We start from the raw sequence: 27024 nt of genomic DNA, 5'->3' as shown, positions 1-27024 counted from the left end.
CTGCTCTCTCTCTCTCTCTGGCTCCACCCTGCCCACTGGTACACCTGCTCGCCCCTCCATCACCTCCCAGCATTTCCATGGTACCCAAGCGCCACCCCGGACTCCATCTCCCGGCATGCAAGCGGCAGGCCTGATGCCAGCAGCGCCGGGCCAATGAGGCGCGAGCGGGGCGGGGGCCAAACCGGAGTCGCCGCCGCTGCCTTTCTCTGCTGCGCCTCTGCTGCGAAGAGCCAGAAGCCTCGCTGCCGGAGCTGAGCGATGGAGCGTCGTCTCAGCGCTGCCCGCGCCGCCTGGTTCTGAGCTCCAGGCCCTGCCCAGACCCTCGCCCGCCCCAGCCCGTTTCCCTGGTGTAAATCCCCATCAATGAGGTTCTTCCGTCTCACCTTCAAGTGCTTTGTGGATTGCTTCTGAGACCGCGCCGAGATCCCCTCCCAAGACCCGGAGCCAGCTTTCCCGACACCCGACACCCGTCTCAGCCTCCTGCCCCGCTAGCCCAGTGTGCCAATGGCTCCAGTGCCCACCGAGACCTGCTCAGGTAAAGCGCCGGCTTGGCATCGCCGAGTGAAGTAGGGCCGGGTTGCATTCCGGTCTGTGGGGTTTCAGGGAGTCCTCGTTTCTCCTACCTTGCTTCCTGCTGCTGTGGATGGGCTCAGGTAACCGGCGGCGGCGTGCCACCTGCGAAGCATCACTGGCCATCAGTGGACCCAAGTGAACAGAGCAGTGCCCTGTCTTGGCTCGGGTGGGAGACTTAAGTACAATAGCCCTCCCCATTATGCTTTCAAATGCTGCCATCACCGAGCCTCCTGAGATGGATGGGTCCAAGCAGCTGGGCTGTATCTGCCTTTTGCCCCGCCGGCATCTCTCCCCCCGCCTTGTGCCAGAAGTACGTCCTGTCTCTGCCAAGGTGTTCCTGCTCATTGCCTCTCTCCTCTCTCTGCCAGGATGCCCTGTGCTTTGCGGCTTTCCATGCTGTGCCCAGGGCACATACTTTATGTACTTTATGACTCTCTCTCGCTTTAGCCGCATCCATTATTTCCCCCTCTCCTTTTGAAGGCAGGAGTGGTGGCAGGAGGTTTAATCAGAGTTAGGGATTCTTTTGGATACAGAACCGGGAGGGTGAGTATTCTAGGGGAACTCCTGTGGAGTCAGTGGGCTGTGAACTCACGGTGTGCAGTCTAAGGCAGCAACAGCAACGTGCTTTTGGAGACCGATTGCTTACTGTTATTTATCTTTATACCGCATATTTCTGTGGTGGTGGAGCTGGCTGTCCTGTGACCCACCTTTAAACACCAGTGCACTACAGTGGCCATTTGGCACTGAATGCACACGTGTCCGAAGCAGTTATCCTGCTTGCGGGTTCCCCATAAGGGGAGTCTGGTTGGCCCCTGGGAAAACAGGGCGCTGGGCTAGATGGGCCACTGGCCCTGATCCAGAAGGATTCTTCTTAGGTTCGTGTAAGCTGGTTCTCCAAGTCTACGGCAGCTGGCAAAAAAAGAAGAACTTGGAGGTTTCTGTGCATCAGCCCCTTATAAGGCAACAACTCAGCTTGAGCAGAAGGTGTGTGTGTGTGTACATTTGTGTGAGAGAAAACAATATTGTTTTGTGTGCAACCATCAACCTCCATTCACCTCCTCACTGCCCTCATTCCTTTTTATTGAGAAAGCATGTGCTTTTCATAGCATTGCCCAAGAGAATGCCCGTGAGCGGTGCCAACAAAGTGGCTGATCTGTACCCAGGCGAGGGGGGGAGGTAGGCAAAGGTGTCCGGCAGCCTCAGCCCCACAAGTGGGGAGGATTAGCTCCGTCACATGCCAGGGCCTTGGATGCACGTTGGCTGTGGGGGGAGGGAAGCCAGACGACGAGGAAAAGGGGCTTTGTGTCTGGGCTGCTGTTCGCTGCTCTGCTCTGCTCACAACTCTTGTCTCTTCCGGGGGGGGGGCTTGTTTGTTGTTGCTGTTGAAAACGGGTCATTCCCACCCTCCACCCTGGTTTTGCAGAGGCTGCTCAACACAAAAGGAGATTTTCAGGGCTTTCCCCAGGGCGAGGTTGTTTTCTTTGAGGAATTTGGGTTGTCCGTTTTGAGCGGGGCTGGCGACAGCGACAGGCAGGGCTCTCAGGTTCCGCTGTGAGTTACGATGGTGCTGGAAAACACCCTTTCCAGTGCAGAGCCCCACGTTTCTCCTATGAGCTTTGTCTCTGGCATGGCACTTCTTTGCTGGCTAGTAGGAAGGGGAGAGGAGCCGGCTAACTCTCTCTTCGGCTGCGTACACACACCACACACTCAAAGCGCATTCCTCCAAAATCCTGGGAACTGCAGTGGGCCCTGGGAATTACAGGTATATGCCCACCAAGAGGTAAACTGCGGTTCCCACAATTATTTGAGGTGAAATAGTGTGCTTTAAATGTGCTTCGCGTGTATGGAGCGTACGCAGCCTTTTATTTCAGCGGCTTCAGAAAGAAAGAAGGAAGAAAAAAGGGATCCCACCCATCCCGCAGCTCATTGGGGGAGGTTGGGGAAATGGAAACCACCATGTGCAACAGCCCAGTACGCACTTCAGTGTGTGTGCGTGTGTGCAAACCCATTGTGCGATTCCTGATGTGCGGGTTCCTGTGACTCCCTCTGCATGTGTATGAATGTGTGGATTCAGCATCGCTGCCTAGTGGGTGACTCACCACCCTGCATTGTGACGTCGAAACTAGGACTCCAGAATGAGAGAGGGTGGGTTTGTGTATGTGTGTGTGTGTAAGGGTTTTGCTCATTATATAAAAGGTAGGCCTGGAAAATTCCTGCCTTCGTTAAGCTGCCTAAGTGTTTCTGAAGTACTTGGCGCTCGAAGAAACGAGAAAGCAGAGATGGGCCTCAAAGGGCAGGCAGTGATGCCAAGCTAGCTCCTTGGCACAGGATGAGGCTTTGATTTTCGACCTGGGAAACGAGTGCCACTCCTGCCCTGGCCACAGAAGCAATAGGCTCCAGAGCAAAGCCATAGCATTAGGGGGAGTCATATATTACCCACTGCTGGAACCCGCAGGAGAAGGTGGGAGCTCTTGTGCTCTGGTCCTGCTTGCAGGTTTCCCACAGGTACCTGGTTGGCCACTGTGACAACTATTAACTGTGGCAACTATTAACACTGGTTAGAATCCTTACATCACCTGTAATGCAATATGAAAAGGATTGGGGCAGGGGTTAGGGGGTGCGCTACCCAGGTGATGCTGCAGCACCCTGGTGTTCTAAGGCAGCAGCTAGAGGCACCAAAATGTCACAAGCTGTAGACTCAGATGAGACCTCAGAGATCGCCTAGTTCAGCCCTCTCTGCTCCACGAGGGACCTGCAATACCTGGATGCGACCACTGCATCCCTAACAGGTGGGTGGTCCAGCCTCTGCTTCATTGCCTCCAGAGGACGAGAGCCCACCCACCTCCCAAGGTGGACTGTTCCATTGTTGAACAGCTTTCGCCAGTTCGTTGTTCCTAACCCTTTTAGCTGAATTCTGCTTCCTGGCAATTAACACTGGTTGGTTCTGGTCCTGCCCTCCGGAGCGACAGAGAGCAAATTCCTTCCATCTTCTGTGGGGCAGCCTTTTAGATATTCGAAGATGGCCATCATGTCTTGTGGAGTCTTCTCTTCACCAGGTTATAAACTTACCCAACTTTTTTTTCAGTCTTTCTTCTTTGTTTCCAGGACCCCTTGTATTTTTCTTGGTCACCCTTTCAACAGATCAATGTCTGTCTTACAATGTGGCACCCAGAACTGTATTTTAGGCACAGTCGGACAAGTAGAACTGTTGCTCCTCATGATCTGTTAATGCAGCCTATGTGACTGCATTCACTTTTTACGCTGCTGTGTCTCATGCTTAGCTCACAATAATCTAAGATGCTTAAATCCTTTCCAGCTGCATTGATACAAAGCTAGGTCTCTTTTCTCAAACCCACCAACCTCACCCAGCCCCAATCCTGTATTTTTGCTTAGTGATTCTGAGTACTGGTACCTATTTCTGTTGAATTTCTATTGCATTTCATCTTGTTGGATTTGGCCCGGCGTTCCAGCCTGTTGAGGTCTTTTTAAGACTTGGTTCTGACTTTTGTGGCATTAGCTTCTCCTCCGTGCTTTGTGCCATACGCTGATTTGATAAGCTACTCCTTCGCCCAAGCCATTTATAAAGATGTTTAGCAGCACAGGACCTTAAGACGGAGAGCTGTGTGGCACTCAAGACCTTGCTCCAGGCTGATGCAGTGGCGTCCATGATCAACTCGCTGGGTATGGCTGAAGGTTGCTAAGGTATAACTAACCCATAGTAATTGATCTTGCAAATGACACTCAGGAAAGGGTGAGCTTCCGTGGATCATTAGGTTTCCTCCCTAAAGTATCTCTCCCATGGTAAAAGCAAGCGCGGCTGTCCATTTGTATAATTAATAAAAACTAGGCAATTTATAGCCTGTGAAGAAAATAACTACTAAACAAGGACAAGCCACAAAAATGTTTACTTTCTTCGATACTACATTTTGACCAATGCTCATGTCTTTTGTTTCTTTGTCATGTGTTGCGCACTGTTTTACTGGTAAATTTGTATGCCGAAAATGAAACAATGCATTTTTGGAAAAGAAAAAGTGGAGGAGTAAATTCTTTCAGGCGGCTCCTGAACATTCCAGGTTCTGTTTCTTGCTGAAATTTAAGTTTCTAGTCCTGCTGGTGGCAGAGATAAATGTGAAAGTTGGGTGGCAAAAAGTAGAAGACCGGAATTAAAGAGACACGCTCAAAAGGAGGAAGCCCCGGCTCATTATCCTTTTCAGTTCTCGTGCAGCCATAGATCGAGATTGTTCAAAAGCTGGCTTGATCCCTCGCACCTATTGACTGATTTGACTTATCCTTTGTTCTTTGCCTCGACAGAGGGCAGTGGGTGCTCAGAGCTGGCTGAGGCAGAGGGTGCCGAGCTGACTGGTGGCACAGCAGAGTCCACCCATGAAGGGAGAGCCATCACTGCCCCTCTGGTGGTACCCATGGGCCCCGGGAAGCTGCCCGTTCCTGAGCGGGAGACCTGGACCCGGCAGATGGATTTCATCATGTCCTGTGTTGGCTTTGCTGTGGGGCTGGGCAACGTCTGGCGCTTCCCATACCTCTGCTACAAGAATGGAGGAGGTGAGGAGGTGGCCGCGGGGGGGGGGGTGGACCAGGTTTGGTGGGTGAGAGCAGGTGTCTAAACTGAGTGCGAGAAGACTCCTCTCTGAAAACGGACACTCTTTTTTTGGAGGAAGTAAAGAATTTGAACTTGGAGCTGATCTGGGAAGAGGTAGCTTCTATTGACTTGCAAGGAGCAAAATCATCCTGGTGCCTTGTAGTACCTAACCCATTTTTTGTTGTTCCTATGGCTATAACATCAGCTTCCCAAATCCGTGTCCTGACACATTGTGGGTAGCTTCTTCTGTTCACTTCTGGTTAGCCAGGGTCAATGCAGATGAGAATTTTTTTTTCATCCCTAAGTGGTAGAAGACCACCGCGAGTATGCAAATATGTGTGGGGTCTGTTGGTAGCAAGTGGTGTATGGGATTTTGCCATGTGCTTGAACTTGACACAGAAGCAGCGTAGAATCGTAGAGCTATAGAGTTGGAAGCGACTCCAGGGGTCCTCCAGTCCAACCCCCAGCAATGCAGGAATCTCAGCCAAAGCATCCGTCTAACCTCTGCTTAAAACCCTCCAAGTAAGGAGAGCCCCCCACCTCCTGAGGGAGATTGCGAGGAGCACGACAACATTCTCTCTGCTGCCTGTGAATATGCTCACAGCCTAACTAGTCCCATGCACCGTTAGCGGTATGGTAAGTTACCACTTGGTAAATAATCATGGGGTCTATATCCAGCCAAGTTCCGTTCAGAGTAGACCTGTTTAAATTAACGAACCGAAGTTTGTTAACTTCATTGGATCTACCCTGGGTAGGATGAGCATCGGCTGCAGCCCCACCTGCCCAGTCAACATATACCTTCAGATTGTGACTTTTGCAGCTGCAAAATTTTGCACCATCCCTGAAACGTGCCTAATCCCTGACCATGCATTATTTCTAATTGGGACATGGGTGGCGCTGTGGGTTAAACCACAGAGCCTAGGGTTTGCTGATCAGAAGGTCGGCGACAGGGTGAGCTCCTGTTGCTTGGTCCCTGCTCCTGCCAATCTAGCAGTTTGAAAGCACGTCAAAGTGCAAGTAGATAAATAGGTACCGCTCCAGCGGGAAGGTAAACGGCGTTTCCGTGCACTGCTCTGGTTCGCCAGAAGCGGCTTAGTCATGCTGGCCACAGGACCCGGAAGCTGTACGCCGGCTCCCTCGGCCATTAACGTGAGATGAGCGCCGCAACCCCAGAGTCGGCCACGTCTGGACCTAATGGTCAGGGGTCCCTTTACCTTTACCTAAGTAAGTAAGGCTGGAGACAAACAGTCATTTTTAAGAGGTAAGAAAGTGACTCAATTTTCTTTGTCCCACTGTCAGATTTGGAAACTTTTTTTTTTAACCCACTCTACAGAATCCATTTATCAGAGAAGAAAAAAGTGAGACACATGCATATACTTTTGAGCAAAACTCTTTCTTTCAAATTGCTTCTAACTCTCCAAGGATTGCCAGGCTCTGGCCCAGGGATGGGAAACCTCTGCCTCTCCAGTTGTTACTGGACTCAAGCAGCCCTGACCAGCATGACCAGTAGTCCAAGATGATGGGAGCAGTAGTGATTCCTCTAGCCTGACATCCCTCTTTTTCCTGAGAACCTTAGTTTTAATTCCATGTAGAAATGGAAAAGTGGGATAACTCTGCACATGCTCGGAGACATCATTCTGTATTGTTGCTCTGCTTCTCTTAGACGCAGTGCTGAAATCAGATTCCTTAGCTGAGCCTTCTGATTCAGTCCTGGATTCTGAACTGCGGTGCTGCTGCTCCTTTCTGCTCTTATTCCTCCATGTGGGACCTTAATGGCTTTCCTTCTGCCCTGTACTCATCTCTCGTGGCCACTGGGAAAAGCATAACCCACATACCCAGCTGAGAAAGTGTGTGTGCAGCATCACATGATGTTCCAGAGGGTGGGAAGGAGGGGGGAGCGAAGGAGCTGCTGTGGGCACTTTGCTCATTGGTTTCTCAAACCTTAGCAGGGTCGGAAGATTAGTCTCGGTTCAATGAGACCAGATGAGTGAACCTGAATCCTCTGACCAGCATCGGCAGATTTTGCAAGCGGATTCTGTGCTGCCGAGCCAAACGGTTTGGGATGCTTTTCTTTCAAAGGGTTTTGTAACACAAGAAAAAGCCGGGGAAACACGCTCCATCTCCGGCATTGTCTGAAAGTACAGCAGGCATCCCTACCCACAGATGCAAAACTGCTATGGAAATCATCAGATGAATCATTCTGTGCCCCCGCTGATTTATTCGATCCACATAGTGAGCAACACAATTCAAACTGGGTTTATGTATAACCTGCATCTCAAATAGCCAATGGGGGGGGGGAACACAGAGGAGATTAAATCAAGGCCATGTGACTACAGAACTAGCAGAGTGAAACAAACCACCTTTAAAGGCCATTGGGTCCATGGATGTTAGCCATGGGGGAATTCACTTGAAAACAGAGCAGTATAAATACTGGGTCCCAGGCCTCGTCCATTGGTTTGTGTCCATAGGATTCAGTTTCTAGGGCACAGCAGCAGATGCTCAAAAAAGCACCTGCACCGCATGCCAGGAAATGCCTTCAGTGTAGTGGATGGGGGGCTAGAAGCTCACATGCAAACAGGGCTCCTCCTGTCCTGATTTTGCTTGCGGAAAGCTTACCTGGAGGTGGTTAGATGATGTCTGGTCCTTACTGAGACTTTGTTCTGGTGGGTTGATTGATTTGAAGTATTTGTAACACGCTCTTCGTTGAATATTTTCAATCCCAGAGCAGGGAAGAAGCAAAAAACAACAAGTAAGGATATACAGTGGGGAAATAACAATATACAAAATTACATATATATTTTTAAGAATTCTTGACTTTGTTTGTAGAATTGGTAGAGCAGGTTTTACTGTTGTTGTTGTTGTTGTTGTTGTTGTTGTTGTTGTTGTTGTTGTTGTTGCTGTTATTTTATTATTATTTGTACCCCGCCCATCTGGCTAGGTCCCCCAGAAATGATTTCTTTATTTTCAGAACCCGAGTTTGTGTCTCTTGTATACTGCTTCTGATGGCTTCGTGCTATGAAACTGAGCCTCACTTAGCTTGAGGGCAGGGAATCTGCTTTGCCTGCAGGTCTCAGGTTCAATCATTTGTGTATCCTCGTAGGACATTTTCCTTTAGTCTGGAATGCTGGAGAACTGCTGCCAATTAGTGTTGACAGTGCTGGGCTAGAGGTTCGATACATGCTTCTAAATGTACAAGAACCCATTGCAGAAGTAAACAGGAGCTAGGGATCAACATCCCCACCCCACCCTGAATAGCAGGTTGGTGAACAACAAGGGAGAGAAAGCCGCGATTCCTGCATTACCGGGGTTGGACTAGATGACCCTTGGGGTACCTCCCAACCCTATAATTGTATGAAAATGGGAAGATTCTCAGGATCTGACTCCTTTGGGTCCACATTTCTCCAACATCCATATGAAACTGCTGAGCCAGGCCAACTACTTTTTATTTAATTTATTCATTTAATTGGGTTGTTTCCCTTCACTGTTCTGTACAATTTATACTCAAACCACTTCACCAAAAATAAACCCTCTAAAAATATCTTAACAATGAGATGATTTAAAAGCGGGGTGGGTGGGGGTGGCACAGTTTATGTGCAATTAAGATGACAGCAGCACAGAGCGAAAGATTCAAAACAGAGCAGAAGACTAACCATGTCTACTCGGAAGGAGGCTTACTCCTAGGTAAGTGGGGTTAGGAGTATAGTCTAAGCCGGCATCAAATGCTTGCTTAAACACACCCAAAAAGAGAGTGAGGATGACAGAACTCTCCTGGGAGGGGTTTCCAGAGTCTTAAGGGGTCACCACTGAAAAGGCCCTGTGTCTCATACCCCTCTGCAGTGCTTCTAACAGCAACAGGGCTGACTCCCGATTTCTGCACAGGTGTGTTCCTGATTCCGTATCTACTAATCGTCTTTGTCGGGGGGATCCCCGTCTTCTTCCTGGAGGTGGCCCTGGGGCAGTTTATGAAGCAAGGTGGGATCTCTGCCTGGAATATCGCCCCACTCTTCAAAGGTAAAAGGCTTGGAATGTGAACCGCATAATAAGCAGGCTATGCTTAGGAGCCACAGGAGTTGCTGCCAGGGAAAAGGCATATTCTCAGGGCCGGCTTTGGGCTTTTGAGTGCACTAGGCCCAAAAGATACCTGCAGTGTGCCTACCTCCTCACATCTGGGCCCATTCCATACAGCCCCCCAGAGGGAGAGAGCCTGTGGGAAGCTGTGGGGCCCCTTGAAGTGGTGTGGGTCTCTGCAGGGGCCCAACACTGGCCTTAGGTAGCTCAAGAGAGTCTCCTAGCAGAACAGAGGTTTTCCATTTGTGTTCTGTGGGTCCCCAGCGTGACATAGAGGCGTATTAGGGGTTCAGTAACAATAGACATGTTTGCTTGAAATAATGTCGTCCTTCCTGACCAACTTACCCCCTCCCCTAAAAAAACATTCAGATTTAGGAAAACGTCAAGGGCTCTAAGAATGCGCTCTCATGTAACCTGGGGCAGGGCTTGAATTATATAGGGGCTGGGTGGAAGGCTGCCCCCTTTTGTGGCTGCCCGCCCCTCAGCCAGGCCCATGCAGAGTGTGGGGCGCTCCAGGTCTTAGAGGGCTAAGCTGGCCGAGGGACTCCAGCAGGGACCAGCTACTTTTTTGAGTTTATAACAAGACTCCCACGCCGGGCCTCAGTCAAGCTCCTGTCTTTCAAAGGTTATGAGGCAGTTACAGTCTGCAGAGGGAGTCTGTGAAGTGTGGATTTTAGCAAGCCTTCCTGTGCATCATTTGAAACCTGCTGAGCAGCTCAAACAAGGCTTGCCCTTCAGGGAAGAAGACCCCACGTCGACTTGTCTGCCAAGGAACCTTGCACAGGGATTCCATGGTGGATGCCTGGCCGGGGGTGGGGGGTCGTTGAAACTCTTCCCTGGAAGGCCTGACAATCATTTCGACAGACCAAGGATAAGGAAACACCAGTGGCGCTCCAAATGTTGCGCTGCACCTCCCTCCCAACTCTGAACATCGGCCGTCGGCTGGCTAGGGCTGGAGTGCAACCAGACTACCTCCATCCTTGCTGTGGAAGAACTTGCACAGCCCTGAAAAGGATTAGCAGAGAGGGCTCCCTGAGGCCCTTTGCTAAGCAGCTGCTTTGAGGATGAGGACATGGACTCCTCCCTTTGAGTTAATGGTGTGGGTGGGGGGGGGTGCGCATGTAGACACAAGGCTGAGTCTGCCTTTGAGCGGAGAATATCCTTCCGCTACCACCGATTTCGAACACTTCTCAATACCAGCCACCAGCGATCCCCCACCCCTCCAACGCTCTCCTTCTAACAGAGCTGGGCCTACATCAGCAAGCGAGGCAGCTTCCCAGGCATATGGATAAGGCTACACTAGCACATCGGGTTGGGGGGGGGCGGCGGGAGGCGGACATGGCAGATGAGGCGAAAGGGCTGGCAGCAACGGCCGTGCAATCGGTAAATGCGTTTTGACGTACGGCCTGAAATGCCTCCTATCCACCCCCCCTACGTACATTAGCAGTCAGGGCTAATGTGGGGCTACCGCAGGGCTGTGAGGATTCTGCCAACACGTTGAATAATGTATCGGGTGAAGAATTCAGAGCAAGTTTTTAAGTCCTTAAGGTTATTTCAGGACGTGGTGCCGGGAAGCTTGAAAGCGTGTGGGCCATGTCTCTTGCGACAGCTCAGAATTTGGACTGGGGGGCTGAATGAGGAGGCGGGGCTTCCCCTTGCCTTGCAGATTAGGTAAACGGATGCTTCATTTGTACAGGTGAAACTCAAAAAATTAGAATAGCGTGGAAAGGTTCACTTCTTTCAGTAATTCAACTTAAAAGGTGAAAACTAATATATGAGATAGACTCATGACATGCAAAGCGAGCTATGTCGAGCCTTTATTTGTTATAATTGTGATGATTATGGCGTACAGCTGATGAGAACCCCAAATTCACAATGTCAACTTTGGGGTTTTCATCAGCTGCATGCCATAATCATCACAATTGTAACAACCAAAGGCTTGACGTATCTCGCTTTGCATGTCATGAGTCTATCTCATATATTAAACTCCAGTAGCTAATGAAAACAATTGCTTACATAAATGGACTTTTCCACGATATTCTAATTTTTCGAGTTTCACCTGTATATGAAGACACACCTCTTTGCCCTGGCTTCTGACACGAGATAATTTATTTTCAGGACCCACCTTATTTCTGTGACCAATAGAAAGTTGCTTTAAGCTGTTTTTAAAAGTTGTGTTTTAATTGTAGCAACACCCTGGGACCTTAGCGCGAAGGGCAGGCAATGAATAATAGCAACAGCAACATGTAGGCTATAGAATTGAGCTTCCCATGATGCGGAATCTAGGTTTCTCTTGCGCAGCTTCCCCCCTCTGCTCCCCAGTAGAGTCTATGCCGCCTTCGCTATCAGCTATGCAGCTCAGACGGAAAGTTGTCATGGAAGAAGAAGGTGGAGTTGGGCAGGGCTTAGGCCTAGTCTGAGCATGCAGCACAGTGAGGTTGTGGGGTGTTGGAAGTGCCAGAACGGACTGTAGCTCAGTGGCACCCAAAAGGTGCCAGGCTAAATCCCTGACGTATCCAAGTATGATACCTGGGGATGTGGCCTGCCTGAAATTCTGGAGAGCTGCTGCCAGTCAGTGTAGACAGTACTGAGGTAGATGGACCAATGATCTGAATTTGGTGTAAGGCAGCTTTCAGTGGATCTCAGGCTGTCAGTGAGGGGCCACCCCGCTTCCTTATTTTTTTAAACAAAAAAAACAAAAAAACCAGGAGATGGAAAACAGTGCTTATTTTCTATTTGCAGGGAGGTCTTCCCTTTCCTTTCACGTAAGGGAGCATTCAAGATATGATCTCTCACCTGGAAGGTAAAGTGGTACATTCTGCTCTACCACGCTGGGACTCTACCACTTCATTCTCACTGCATGCCCAGGCCAGGCCTTGGTGGGAATTGAACATGCTGCCCTTCCCTCAGGAAGAACCGCATGTCTCATCCGCTTTCCCCCGAGCCAGCCTCTTGACCATCTTGTTTCTCCCTAGGCCTGGGCCTGGCCTCTATGGTCATTGTCTTCTTCTGCAACTCTTACTACATCATGATTCTCGTCTGGGCCCTTTTCTACCTGGTGCACTCGCTGACGGAAACCCTGCCCTGGGCCACCTGCGGCCACTCCTGGAACACCCCCCAGTGCACTGAGCTCTTTGGCCTGGGCGGCTGCAACAACGACAGCACCACAACCAACAGCACTGCCAGAAACTGCAGCAACCTGGCTGACCAGCGTTCGCCCATCATAGAGTTCTGGGAGTGAGTGGGTGCTAGTTCCCTAGAGGGATACCTGGATGTCGGTCTCTTGGGGGGGGTGGCGGTATGGGGCCTGCAGGAAAGGTTCCTGAATTCACATGGTCAGGTGGGGAAGAATGAGGGGAGACCGGAAAGTGAGGGAGAGAAATGGTTCAGACAAGAAGGGGGTACTACACATTTTGGCGCCTGAGGTAGAAAATTCAAAGGGTGCTTTCCATGGTGATAAAAAAGACAGTATGTAATTTATATACATTAATTATTTACATTAATAATAATATTAATAACAAATTATTATTTGTACCCCGGCCAACTGGCTGGGTCTCCCCAGCCACTCTGGGCGGCTTCCATCAAATATTAAAATACATTTAAAATATCACAGATTAAAAACTTCCCTAAACAGGGCTGCCTTCAGGTATTTTTTGAATGTCAGGTAGTTGTTTATTCCCTTGACCTCTGATGGGAGGGCGTTCCACAGGGCGGGCGCCACTACCGAGAAGGCCCTCTGCCTGGTTCCCTGTAGCTTTGCTTCTCGCAGTGAGGGAACCGACAGAAGGCCCTCGGCGCTGGATCTCAGTGTCCGGGCTGAATGTACAAAATATAATAAAAAAACAGTGTTAAAAATAGCCCAGAAAATAACAGTGGATAAATTTAAAAACAACACAAAGGAGACATCCATTGCAGAGACCCTTTTTAAAATATTGTATCAATTATATTTACAAAAATTATTGACCATTTGCTGCCTTTTAATCGTACCCAAAATCTGTCATCTGAAGTGAGGCGCTTCATTTAGTTAGTTGTTTAAATCATTTATAACTCACTTAATATTTTGAATATCCCTTAAAGCAATGCCTAATGGTAGAGTCAGCGCTAGGTAAGGACAGAGGCAAATGGTTTTTCTTCTTGTCCTCCTCATGCTCAAGCTGCAGCCCCTGCTAATTTCCCTCTCCACTTCCTCACCCACCTCTTAGGAACAAGGTGCTGCGGATTTCAGGGGATCTGGCTGAACCAGGAGAGCTCAGCTGGCAGCTGATCCTCTGCCTGCTCACGACTTGGGTCATTGTCTATTTCTGCATCTGGAAGGGGGTCAAGTCAACTGGGAAGGTAACGGCTCTTCCTTTAAAAGTGTGTGTGCGTGTTACTGCGGGGGGAAGCTTATGAGGAAGTATTTTAAAAAGTCAGTTATGGCACCAGGGCAGGACTTTAGGGTAGATGCTCAGAGACTATGCTCATCAGGACAGCCCCCCAAATGTAGCAGGGCTGCAATAACACATTTTGAAGTAAACAATACACAATACCACCTAAAGCAGCCCCCAGGTGGGGAACCTCAGGCACCTGGGGGGGCTGAACGTGGCCATCCAGGCATCTCAATCTGACCATCAAGACTCACCAGCCATGCAGTCTGCCCTCTGTGAGTGCTTTCGGCTGCCTAGATTATGCCCTTGAATAGTGCTAATGCCTCTTTGGGTTTTGTTTTGTTTTTAAATAAGATTTCATTACAGTTTTTTCATTATACAATAAGATAAAAGAAAATAATATAAACAAAAACAAAAACAGAGAAAAAGAAAATAAAACACCAAAGGAACCCCCCCAAAAAAAAGAATAAAAGAAAAGGGGGGGAGAGGGAAATACTTCCAATTTTCCACCTGTCAGTTACATAAAAGAAAATTATTCAAAATATCCACTCTAAAATAACATCCAGCAAGTCTACTTTCTGTTAGGCAATATTTTCCCAATCTTCCCAGCCAAATGTCTCAGACCAATCCATTTTCCTTTTACACAAAAAAGTCCAAAGGGACTTCTCTAACTATTCATTAATAATTTCAGCAATAGCTTTTCTCTAACCAAACCTATCAACTTTGTCTCCAATAATTTCAACTACCATTCCTCCATATTAAGCAATAATATGACGAGAAAACGCCTCTTGTTTGATGGATAGAGAGATGTCTGACATTTGCGGGGCTGCCATGTATGCAGCCGTTGCCCCGCCCACTTTCCCCTCTGGCTCCACCCACCACTGGCATGTGGCCCCCCCTAAAGGTTCCCCATGAGGCCATGTAGACCTCAAGCTGAAAACGGGTTCCCCCACCTCTTAAATAGCAAGAACCCTTTCTCTCCCTAACCCATAAGAAGTCCAAAGCCTAAAATTACGTAACTGCTCCACTGATGACAAGTGTAATATTGGCAATAATAACATACAGGGAGCGCAATATGGTCACTAATGATGGATCCATCGGCATCTTAATGCTGGAATTTGTTCTTTGTAGTTCAGAAACTGTAAGGGAAAAAAACTCCCAGCGAAGATAGAATCTGAGAACACGCTGTCACTTCCTCCTTCTGATGTAGCACTCAGACCTGTAATAATTTTCTGACGGTGGTTGCACCGCTGGTGTTTGCTGAAAGGCCAACCCCCGACCAGCCACACACGACGTCAGCTAGTAACTGTCATTATACAATTGCTGTGGTGAATGGAAAAAAAACGTTGCGTAAGCAGTGGTAAGAAAATACCATAATCGCCGTTAAATACAAGCAAATGCAATAGGTGTCCTATCACATTTGGCGTTAATTCTTTATGTGGACGGGAGTGAGAGGTTATACGGCCAGTGCTCTTGTATTAGGTGACAACACAGTTGCCCTAATTTCTCCTTTGGGTGTGTGTGTGTGTTGCTTTTTGGGGGTGGGCGTTCTGAGCATCACAAGTGTTTCTTCTGTGAAATGTGCATTTTTGTGGTGCCCAACAAATAATTTCCTAGTGTGTGTCTGAGCCAAAAAGCCACATTTTTAAAAAATAAGTAAAATACTTATACTTTTCAAATATATACATTTCACTGATTTTACATTCATTTTGACATTTTAAAACTTGACTTCCTTCCCCCTCTTTCTGCGGTTCCTTAAATTTATTATCTTCTGCATATCCAGATTAACCTAACTTGCTCATTTATTTATCTTCTTTATACACACACTCTTACATAGCTGCAGGTTATTACAATAATCCTGCCAGTGTTTTTAACTGTTTACAATGTATCTGTAAATATTCAATAAACCATTTCCATTCTTTCACAGTATTAAAAAAAGGTTTGTTCTCTTGATTTCTTATGCTTCCAGTAAGTTTCGCCATTTCTGCATATTCCATAAGTTTTTTGTATCCATTCTTCCTTTGCTGGGACTTCTGCTTCTTTCCACTTTGGGGCAAGTAACATTCTTGCCGCTGTAGTCACGCACATAAATAAATTTCTATACAATTTAGGTAGTTCTATCCCTATAATTCACAGAAGAAAGGCTTCTGGTCCCCCACCCCCCCGGTTATTTTAAACACCCTTTCATTTCATTATATATCATTTCCCAGTAAAAAAAAAAAGACACATTTTTTAACATGAGCCCCATCCCTTCCTCCTACAGACCAGGCACCCACAGATTGCAACCCACCAATCTGAATGCAACCACTCAGCACCCACCAGTGTGGTGCTGGCGATGTCCTAATAATATCCTTGCTTGGCAGGTGGTCTATTTCACTGCACTCTTCCCCTATGTGGTTCTCATCCTGCTGCTCTTGCATGGCGTGACGTTGCCCGGTGCACTTGATGGCATCATCTACTACCTGAAACCGGACTGGACCAAGCTTGCTGTCGCTCAGGTAAGAACTGGGATGGCACATTCACTGAGAGAGGGAACGTGGAAAGTTTCAAACAGGGAAGCAGCTGGGGAAACTGAGGCCATGACCAATATCTGTGTGCAGGGAGGCAGGCCTTTGCATCTAACTGAGCCTTTGCGGTCAGGCCTGGTCATGCAAACAAGAGTTCTGCCCCCCAATCGGTGGGGTTTATACCACGGCTGTTCCCCTCACCCCAGGTATGGATTGATGCTGGTACCCAGATCTTCTTCTCATATGCTATCGGGCTGGGAGCCCTGACCGCACTTGGCAGCTACAACCGCTTCCACAACAACTGCTACAGGTGAGGCCCCACAACGCATACGGGTAGTCTTAAAAAGGTATCTGCATGGCTTTCAGTCCCCAAGTGTAGAATCTGCTGGCTTTGTCTGAATCCTGATAGAGATATTGCTTTTATTTAAACAAGACAAAATAAAATAAAAAAATTCTTTCCAGTAGCACCTTAGAGACCAACTAAGTTTGTTCTTGGTATGAGCTTTCGTGTGCATGCACACTTCTTCAGATACACTGAAACGGATACACTGAAATCTGAAGAAGTGTGCATGCACACGAAAGCTCATACCAAGAAAAAACTTAGTTGGTCTCTAAGGTGCTACTGGAAAGAATTTTTTATTTTATTTTGTTTTGACTATGGCAGACCAACATGGCTACCCACCTGTAATTTAAACAAGAGTTTGTTTCTAGCCCTTGTGGTCTTGAATAAAAGCCTTGAAAATGCTACTAGGACTTCTTCAAATAGTGGCATCTATACCCTTCTTCACCCACTAGGTCCTCATCTCTTAGCCTGTCCCCAACCACACCCCATTCCGCAACCTGCATGCCATCTTCCAACATATTTACTTCTCCCCCTTTTTCTGTGTTTTGCTATTCTGCACAAGTACAGAATTTGGTGCAGTACAGAGAATTCAGCAGCCTGGCCTATCTCCATTCCCTCTCTCCCTCCTCTTTAAAAGCAAGTTTACAGCTAAGGCGACAGATACAGGGCTGAAATTGTGTGGGCAATGCTTGGTGAAACATCAGAAACTGTGTGTGTGCGTGTGTGTGCTTGCAGTGTGTACTGAGTTGGGGGGGGGGAATACAGTCATTTTTATGACTAGCAGAAGATGAATGAATTGTGCAAGACGAAAATGTCTGCAAATGTGCTTGATTTGATCATTTATGTTGGTCACAGAATTCAGCTGTTTTTGGTGCAGATTTTAGGTTGCGTTTAGCATAGAAGTCTGAGTTGCTGTTTGTTTGTTCTTTAAGTGCAGAGTATGCACAGATATGTATATTTCCTTCCATGAAACTTCTCTGTTTTCTCTTATGTTGAGCGAACCCATGGGCTAGATGCCACCCTCACCCTTGTCATCAGTATTATTAATTCACCACATTTTTCGCTCCATAAGACACACTTTTTTCCTCCTAAAAAAGAGATATCTGTGTGTCTTATGGAGCGAATGGTGGACCCTGGAGCCAAATTGCCCAGGGGCCAAAAGCAGATCGTGCTTTTTTTTTTTTTACAAAGAGAAAAGGGTGTGTGGAAAGAACCCCCCTCAGCAGCTGATCAGCAAGAGATCGGGAGAGAGATAAGAGTCCTGGCTCCCTTTTGGCCCCGCCCCCTTGCCCAGGCATCCATTGTTGAATGTGCTGCAGAGGGAGGTTGTTTGTTTCCCCAGCGACATGTGACTGGCTGATTAGATTATCTGTCTGGAAACTAGAAACGGCTCCCTTTCCTTAAGATTTTTCAGAAATGTGAGTTGAACCCCATAAAAATAGGGCCTTTCCTCTTTGCTTCTCCCCCTTTGCAAAAGGAGCTTTGCTTTTCCCCCTTTGCAAAAAAGCTGCAAAACTTTTAGCTGATCCTCAAAAAAACAGGGCTTTTCCCTTTGCAAAAAAAGCTGCAAAACTTTTAGCTGATCCTCAAAAAAAAAAAAACAACCCAGGGCTTTTCCCTTTGCAAAAAAAGCTGCAAAACTTTTAGCTGATCCTCAAAAAACAGGGCTTTTAGAGGAGGAAAACCAGGAAAATATTTTTTTCTTGTTTCCTCTAAAAACGAGGTGCGCCCTATGGTCCAGTGCACCCTATGGAGGAAAAAATACAGTATATACTACTTATGTGCCAAAATGTCTTCTAAGCAGCTTACAACTTCAATACATAGTGAAAATACTCAAAACGATTCCATTAGAATCACTAGTTCAGTTCAGCGGAGAGCTTGCCTGAACAAGTGTGCCTTCAGGAGCCGGCAGAATACCAGCACTTATGGAGACCCTCACATTTCAGCAGGGAGGGCATTCTGCAGCACTGATGCCACGAGTGAAAAAGCCTCCCTCCCTCTGCGTTACCACAAGCTGATAACCATCAGGCCATGATAAAACTGGCCATGTTCCATTTGCAGATCGTAGTACCAGGCGCCAGATGGCAATATGGTTTTCCATGTCATGTGTGGTCTGCTAGTTACTTCCATGGTTTTCCCCAACTAATTTGCTGCTACACACACACACAGACTAAACCCTGGCAACGTCAGCTGCCAGGAAGCAGGAAATGGCAGGGGGGAAAACCAGAGCCGCTGTTTGCATGTGTCCCTCAAGATCAAACAGGTTGCCAAGTCCTGCTCTATGACATCTTCCACACTCATACAAAATCTGGATAAAATAAGGAAATTAATAATTTAAATGGAGACACCATTTGTCTCGAACGCAACATTCAAGGAAGTGTGTGGAGTTGGGGAGTTAATATGGGAGTGGGGTGCAGCAAAAGCTTCTACCCCACACACCTTGAAGCCTTTGATGCACCACCACTGTCCTAAGATGCCCTTTATGCAGGGGGTTGGACTAGATGACCCTCAGGGGTCCCTTAGAGCTCTACAATTCTATTATTCTAACTTCATGGTGACAGCAGCAAGAGGTTAGCACAGTACAGCTGAGCTTCAGGAGGGAGTTTCCTTCCAGCAGAAGATTGGATAGTGCCTATATTGTGCACTGCTTGATGCAGCTGCTTGCTGCCATCTGCAATGCAAAAACTTACCCATGCTGGGGGGGGGGGCCAACCCCCCCCCCCGGGAAAAAACCCTTTACCATCTAATGCTCGCCAACTCTGGTTTAATTTGAACCCCATAACCTATACTTAGTGGTGAGATTCAGTCCTAGAACATGTGACAAGAGTACATTTGAACATGTGCAGAGTGTCTTTCTGTCGTTGCAGGGGGCAATTGGGTTTATTAGAGGGAGGGAAGGGTGATTTCCAGGCAGGCTGGTGTCCTGGGCACCTCTAACATGGTACAAGCATTGTAACCTCTTGTAAGGGAGGTGAACTGAGAGGGCACTGGGCACCCAGTGGGTCCAAGTGGAGGGTGGGCTTGTGGCTATTGACTTGCCTGATCCTCCCTACAGGGATGCCTACGTCTTGGCTGTGATCAACAGCTCAACCAGCTTCTTTGCTGGCTTTGTGGTGTTTTCAGTCCTGGGCTTCATGGCATCGGAGCAGGGCGTGGACATCTCCCAGGTGGCAGAGTCAGGTGAGCGCCAGCTGTGGGGGTTTCCTCCGATTCCCACCTCACCAGCCCATTTCCCCCTTTCCCTATGAAAAGGCAGGTTCTTCGGGGTGCAGCACATGGGTGCAAAATAGCTGGGAGGCAGAGCACAAAGCCTACCTGGCAGCTCCAGGTAGCGCCAGGAAATAGCTCTTGCTTGAAGCCCTGGATAGCCAGCGTAGACAGTACTGAACTAGATGGAGCTATGATCTGATTTGGAAGAAAGCAGCTCCCCTGTGTCCCTGTGCTGAAGGCGCCAGGCTCAATGGCATCTCCATTGAAAAGAACCTCAAGCAGCAGCGCAGGAGAGAACTTTGACTCTTAGACCATGGAGAACTGCAGCCAATCAGAATAGATAGAACACGACTGGCTGGGCCAATGGTGTGTTCTTGCATACTAAGTTTAGGTAACTCCTTAGAATTTTGGGAGAATGCAAGAAGGGCCTGTTAGATCTGGCCAATGGCCCGCCTTCATGCAGCGTCCTATTGGAAGCCTGCAAGCTGGACATGAGCACAGCACCACCCTGCCCACCTGTGCTTCCCAGTAACTGGTATTGAGAGGCATAATGCCTGTGGCAGTGGAGGTAGAACAGAGCCACAGGTGCGGCTAGTAGGACATGGGTAGCCTCGTCCTCCCTGAATCCGTTCGATCCCCAAGCTGGTGGCTATCACTGCAGCCGGCACCCCTCTTAACTCACGTTGTCTCTTGCAGGTCCAGGCCTGGCCTTCATTGCTTACCCCAAAGCTGTGACGCTCATGCCGCTCTCCCCGCTCTGGGCGACACTTTTTTTCTTCATGCTTCTGGTCCTGGGGCTGGACAGCCAGGTAAGCCACGCACATGGGGAGCGTGTGTTTATTTAGCAGAGCAGCAGGCCGGGGGGGGGGGGGCACGATGTAGAAGTGGCGTAGAGGGAAAATGGCTTCCTTTACTTGCAGAAACCAGCAGGCGGTGTTTGTGCTACGGTTTGCTAACATAGGTGCTGCTGCCGGAAGCATGGGAGGAGGAGGAGGTGTTTAAGAAGTTGGCAGCCGCGAGGGAGGGAGAGGATACCATCCGAAGCAAGGATGATAGGGAGCAGGTTACAGTGGCATGATGGAAATGGGAGCGTAACACTGTGCCCACAGGGCAAGTAAAGAGGAACCCAAAAGACTGAACCAGCACTTGCCAGTTCACCTGAGTGCAAACGGAGCTCGTGTTTGCACTGCTGAGGGGGCACAGGACGTGTGCAGAGTGCAAAGCAGGGCCAGAGAGAGCCCCAGGGGCCAGGTTGAGAGGCCTGGAGGGCCACATCTTGACCTCATTCCTGAGGTTCCACACCTCTGTGTTAAGCAGTGTAGACCAGCACCTCGTGCCAAGTTTACCTCTCTCTCTCTCTCTCATATGTTATTTCATCCTGCCAGTTTGTGGGAGTGGAGGGTTTCATCACTGGCATCCTAGACCTGTTTCCGCAGCCAGCAGCAGGCTCCCCGCGCAGAGAGATCACCGCTGCGATTTGCTGCCTTGTCTGCTGTATCATTGACCTCTCCATGGTGACTCAGGTGAGGCCGATGTGTGGGAGAAACCCTTTTCTATACGAAATGTGAGTGCTACATGGGCTTGCCTGGGAGGGACTGGCAAGGGCAGAGCTCGTCTTCTGTGCTCCTGGGCACAGTCCAAACTCCTGGGTAATAAGAATTACTCGGAAGGTGTAGTCAGTTAAAAATGCCTCTCCGCGCCACCAGCACCCATGGCTTCATGAGCCATAGCCTCCCTATGTCTTCCCAAAGAGAAAAGCCATCACGCTGCATGCATGAGATGCTCTGGCTAGGACTCCAGCCAACCTTCAGGCCAGCGTGTTTCTCAAACATGGGTCTCCCATTGTTGTCGGACTACGACTCCCATCACCCCTGACCACTGGTTCTGCTAGCTAGGGATGATGGGAGTTGTAGTCCATCAACAGTGGGAGACCCATGTTTGAGAATTACTGTTCCAGGGGAGGGGAATTTCATTGACATGACACGTTGTCACCTTCTCCAGGTCCCCTCACAATCTTTAGGATCAACCCGTCGAAAGAAGTATCCATGTATCAGGTTCCAACCATAAATGCAGCCATTAATGCTTAGGACCATTTCAGTTCCTTGGCAAGTCCCATCCTGAATGGCCAGAGCTAGAAGCTCAAGGCTTGCCCATTTGGCTGTGCTTGGGACATGCTGTTTGCAGAGAGAGGCCAGTCTCTCTCTCTCTCTCTCTCTCTCTCTCTCTCTCTCTCTCTCTCTCTGTGTGTGTGTGTGTGTGTGTGTGTGTGACGTGTCTCTGTATGATACACTGTCTACACAAGTCCCTGTGGCCCTGTCTCCATAGCCCAACTCCTCAACATGGCTGGCATTTCTCTACTTGGAATAATAATAAGCAACACAGATAATGCGCGTATTCGGTAATCGGTTCTTTTCCTGTGCCATGTGACCCTAGGGCGGCATGTACGTCTTTCAGCTGTTTGACAATTATTCGGCCAGCGGGATCACGCTTCTGTGGCAGGCCTTCTGGGAGTGTGTGGTGATTGCCTGGGTCTATGGTAAGTGGCAAGGGAGACACAGGGGCAAGGAGATTTCAGGAAAAGCAAAAACTTTCCCTCCCTGCACAGTCCTCTGCTTGGCTCTTGCTTTGGCTCCCCCCACCCAAGGCTGCGGGAGATCTGGGCGCTGTGAATGGGGCCCTTTTCAGGTTGGTGCGGGAGGGGACGGCCTGGCTTGAGGTTCAAAACTGATTTGCTCTTCCGTGCAGGAGCTGATCGCTTCATGGACGATGTTGCCCGTATGATTGGCTACCGACCGCTGCCCTACATGAAGTGGTGCTGGTCTTTCATCACCCCAGTGGTGTGTGTGGTGAGTTGAAAGCAGTGGGGCAGAAGGAGAAGGGCCGCCTTGTAAACCTGGGCTAACTCAGCCTGGCTTTTCACACATTTGTTTTGTCTCGTTGCCGGAATATTTTGACTGCTGTGACTATATTTGAGCGGCCCTGTACTGGTATATGTGTGGTGGTGCTGCTGGTGTTTTTAGATTACCTCATTCCCAGCCGAAAGAAACTTGCAGTTTGCCTTCATTTAAATACAGGTGGGTAGCTGTGTTGGTCTGCCATAGTCAAAACAAAATAGAAAATTCTTTCCAGTAGCACCTTAGAGACCAACTGAGTTTGTTCTTGGTATGAGCTTTCGTGTGCATGCACACTTCTTCAGATACACTGAAACAGAAGTCACCAGATCCTTAAATATAGTGAGCTGGTCCCAACAACATCAAACATACCATCTCAGGACTATTTAATTGCTCATCTTCCAACATTGTGTATGCAATCAAATGCCAACATTGCCCCTTCAGCTCTCTATATTGGACAAACAGGCCAAACCCTACGCCAAAGGATAAATGGACATAAATCTGATATCAGGAATCACAAGACAGAGAAACCAGTAGGAGAACACTTCAATCTCCCAGGACATTCTATAAAAGATCTCAAAGTAGCTGTCTTAATACAAAGAAATTTCAGAAATAGACTGGAAAGAGAAGTGGCTGAATTGCAACTAATCACCAAACTTAAAACCATGGAGAAACCTGGTCTGAACAAAGACATTGGATTCTTATCTCATTATACATAACAAAGCTATCTTTAGCCATCTCACCCCTTGCCTTTCCCTGCAAGACCAATTGCAGTCGTTAACAGTCGTCAACAGGTTTTCCACACCTATCAGCTGATCACCCATTCCCACCACCCTTCTGAGTAATACCCCTCCCCACTCCCTCACTATATTTAAGGATCTGGTGACTTCTGTTTCAGTGTATCTGAAGAAGTGTGCATGCACACGAAAGCTCATACCAAGAACAAACTCAGTTGGTCTCTAAGGTGCTACTGGAAAGAATTTTCTATTTTGTTTCATTTAAATAGTACAGCACATGCTAAGGAACACTTGGTCATTACTGCCTCTCCCCTGCGCTGTGCAAAATATCTGTCCGACTTTACTCAAATGTGACGGCACTTCTTCTTCACGCTGGATTTCTCTAACCTGTTTCAGGGGCAGGACTGCAGGGTTATCCCATTCTCCGTAGTTAGAATCGCAGAGTTGGGAAGGGACCCCAAGGGTCATTTAGTGCAACCCCCTGCAATGCAGGAATCTCAACTAAAGTATCTTTGACAGATCTCCTAGGAGTTCTCCTCAGTCTTGTAGCCAGGTGTACGGATATTTGAGAAGGTGTTTTGTTGAGCACAAGAGAGCTAGGACTGGGTTTTGGCTGCCACCTCCATTCCCCCTAGGTAAAGGTAAAGGGACCCGACAGTTAGGTCCAGTCGCGGACGACTCTGGGGTTGCGGCGCTCATCTCGCTTTATTGGCTGATGGAGCCGGCGTACAGCTTCCGGGTCATGTGGCCAGCATGACTAAGCCGCTTCTGGTGAACCAGAGCAGCGCACGGAAACGCCGTTTACCTTCCCGCCGGAGCGGTACTTATTTATCTACTTACACTTGGATGTGCTTTCGAACTGCTAGGTGGGCAGGATCTGAAACCGAGCAACGGAAGCTCACCCCAACGCGGGGATTTGAACCGCCGGTCTTCTGATCGGCAAGCCCTAGGCCAGGCATAGGGAACCTTCGGCTCTCCAGATGTTTTGGACTACAATTCCCATCATCCCTGACCACTGGTCCTGTTAGCTAGGGATCATGGGAGTTGTAGGCCAAAACATCTGGAGAGCCGAAGGTTCCCTATGCCTGCCCTAGGCTCTGTGGTTTAGGCCACAGCGCCACCTGTGTCCCCTATTCTCCCTACCCAAGGCTAATAAATAAATAAATTATCATCGCTGGTATCTCCCTTCATCACTAGGGCATCTTCCTGTTCCATGTGGTGAACTACCAACCACTGACTTACAACAAGACCTACATCTACCCATGGTGGGGTGAGGCTATTGGCTGGGCTCTGGCCCTTTCCTCCATGCTCTGCATCCCCTGCACCGTCGCTTACAAACTTCTGCGAAGCAAGGGCTCCTTCCAACAGGTGAGTAATCAGCCTCTCGTCTCTGCCCGTTAGGATGGCGTTGCCAAGCACCCTTGCTCTGCTAGCAAGCTGAGCCTGCCAAGTGTCCCACCTGGGCTTCCTGGCGATGGTGCCGTTCACTGTAGACCCGTCTAGGTGTTGCTGTGAGGCTGCAGTGGTGTCCCCACATCCACACGCCATACATTTACAGCACCGTGACAGCAATGGCTTTCCCCACAAAGAATCATGGGAACTGTAGTTTAAGGGTGCCAGCAGCTATTGATCTGTGATAGCCCAATATAAAATACACAAAACCGTGAAAGACACGGTTTTGTGTATTTTATATTGGTATTTTATACTGGGCTTTCATTACTGTGTTTGTCTGTTGGCTTTTGCACATTGATCTGTGATAAGCTACGGTTCCCAGGATTCTTTGGGGTGGGGTGGGGGCCATACGGTATAGGAGTGCTTTAAGTATACGGTGTGGGTGCTTATTCCAGCATAGTTATCCTTCCCCTGTTGCAGCATGTGGTCATTCAGTGTGACCTTATAGATGCCCTAAGGAATTTGCACAGCACAGACTTGACTCCAGGCTGGATGCCTCTGCTGATGAAGGTGGCTGTGAGAGGGGCCGGCCCTCTTGTTTTACAGATGAGACATGCAAGCCGCCTCTGCACACTGTGCAGCCAGCTATCAGGCACAGCCATGACTGCTGCGCTGAATTGCAGGCTGCTAGCCAGCCATGCTGCTAGACCTGTGGGGGTGGGGGTGGCTTTTTGGAGCTGCCTAAGCATCCGTATGATGTAATCTCCAGTCACCCAAATAAAAGCTCAGAAGCGGGTTCTGCAGTTGCTAAAGCAGCTGTTATATATACTTCCCTCTTTCCAGCCAAGCAGCTTGCGGTGGTGCTAAGGCTTTGACAGCGCAGGGAAGATGCAAGCATAGATTCGGGGAGGCAGGTGCCAAATGGGCTTCTGTGCCTATTTGAGATCCTGTTCCGAGGTTCTCAAGGATCTGGGGTTTTCCATGCCTCAGCTTCAGTGCCATTCTCCACTTTAGAATCACGGCGTAAGATTTGAGGGAGGCTTTTCTGCCACTGAAGCAGGAGGAACTTCCACTTCTCTCAACAAAGCCGTTCACGCTTCCAAGCAGACTGAATCTGGGGCCCATCCCACTGGTGGGTGGGAAGGAGGCCTCTGTAACAGGCTTTTTAATTTTGCGGCTCCCCATGTCTGGAAGCCTCTCCCTATGGATGCCCACTTGGCTCACTCTCTGCCACTTTTACGGAAAGGTGTAGAGACCTTCCCATTTACAGAGGCCTTTGAATCCTCAGAAGGGCTGTGTGTGATTGATTGATTTGCACATTTAAGTGATTTCTAGGCCATCCTTCAGCCACTGAGTACAGGGTACAACAAAATGCTAAGTATAAAAAAATTGCATGAAAACGTTTAAAAGCGCAGGACGAAATCACGACAGGTGCAATAAAACTCAGCAGAGCGGCAAAGCCAAAAACTATTGTTAAAACCAGTTTGTCCTCCATGCTGAAAATGCCTGGACAAATTGTTTTTTAATAATAATAATAATAATAATAATAATAATAATAATAATAATAATGTCTTCACAAGCCACCAGATTGATGTTGGTTGGTTGGTTGGTTTTGGTGTACCATTCATTTGGCCTTGGTTGTTGGTTTTAATGTATGCTAGGGCAGGGCTGTAGCTAGGGAGTGGTGAGCTGGGCCCCCCGGCAGGGGATGGAGTGCGCACACAAAATTGGCTAAAAATATGTCCATAAATATTTATTATTGTTTCATAATAAATGGTTTTAAATAGAGGGTGAATTGAATGGGTGGAGGGTTGGAGGAGAAGCAGAAAGAAAAGCTAATTTGTTTGTGGCGGGGGGGGGGGCGCAATGTGGACGGTTCTGCCAGGGGTGCAAGATCACCTAGCTACAGTTCTGCGCTAGGGTAACATTTTAAGCTTTTTCTTTAAAATCCCTCCATTGTACTGATGGCTAACGGATGTAAGCCACTTCAAGGACCCTGACTGCGCTAGTTTTTAAGTGAGATGTAAATAAACAAATAGTTTATGTAAATAAACAAATAGTGAACAAACGGACGCTCTTGTGCCTTGAGTTGCTCATTGACTCCTCTGCCTCGTTTCTCCCCCAGCGCTGGCAATTGCTTACCACCCCCGTCTGGGGCCACCACCACCTGGAATACATGACACCCGAAGCGGAGACAAAACTACTGCCACCGCCAGACAGCCTTACTGCAGCCCCCCTGGAGAAGGCTACGCTTTTTGAGACTGTGATTTGATTTCTTGTACTCTCTTCCTCTAGCAATAACACCGGACACAAAGGTCAGCTGTTTGTGGGTAGCAGGG

The 27024-nt window shown here is 48.5% G+C and overlaps 1 protein-coding gene across 3 annotated transcripts; it reads left to right on the top strand.

Annotated features, from left to right (window-relative positions):
• Nucleotides 1-196: 196 nt before the first annotated feature.
• On the top strand, nt 197-27024 carry LOC117041973 (sodium- and chloride-dependent creatine transporter 1-like). Of its 3 annotated transcripts, none has more exons than XM_033141373.1 (14): nt 197-535; nt 4885-5133; nt 9050-9181; nt 12214-12475; nt 13441-13573; nt 15969-16103; nt 16319-16422; nt 19511-19635; nt 20362-20474; nt 21051-21188; nt 22099-22201; nt 22411-22511; nt 24491-24661; nt 26811-27023. In XM_033141373.1, the coding sequence occupies exons 1-14, from the start codon at nt 505-507 to the stop codon at nt 26955-26957; spliced, it is 1944 nt and encodes a 647-aa protein (XP_032997264.1). In that variant the 5' UTR covers nt 197-504; the 3' UTR covers nt 26958-27023. The 3 variants fall into 3 exon arrangements, with proteins under 3 accessions (XP_032997264.1, XP_032997265.1, XP_032997263.1); XM_033141374.1 differs by lacking the exon at nt 197-535 and adding an exon at nt 2694-2718 and having other exon boundaries at nt 26811-27024; XM_033141372.1 differs by lacking the exon at nt 197-535 and adding an exon at nt 3578-3629 and having other exon boundaries at nt 26811-27024.

This window comes from Lacerta agilis, chromosome 2 (assembly GCF_009819535.1).
Source record: "Lacerta agilis isolate rLacAgi1 chromosome 2, rLacAgi1.pri, whole genome shotgun sequence".
NCBI lineage: Eukaryota > Metazoa > Chordata > Lepidosauria > Squamata > Lacertidae > Lacerta > Lacerta agilis.
Note: the sequence above shows the minus strand (reverse complement) of the source record. Positions and strands in the feature narration are given on the sequence as shown.

Excerpts from the sequence above, each read along its gene's own strand:
- LOC117041973 (XM_033141372.1), top strand. The coding sequence starts at position 3,593 with ATGGCCATCATGTCTTGTGGAGTCTTCTCTTCACCAG. Across the intron at positions 3,630-4,884 it reads TGGAGTCTTCTCTTCACCAG|AGGGCAGTGGGTGCTCAGAG; the intron begins GTTATAAACTTA and ends TTGCCTCGACAG. Across the intron at positions 20,475-21,050 it reads TCCTGGGGCTGGACAGCCAG|TTTGTGGGAGTGGAGGGTTT; the intron begins GTAAGCCACGCA and ends TCATCCTGCCAG.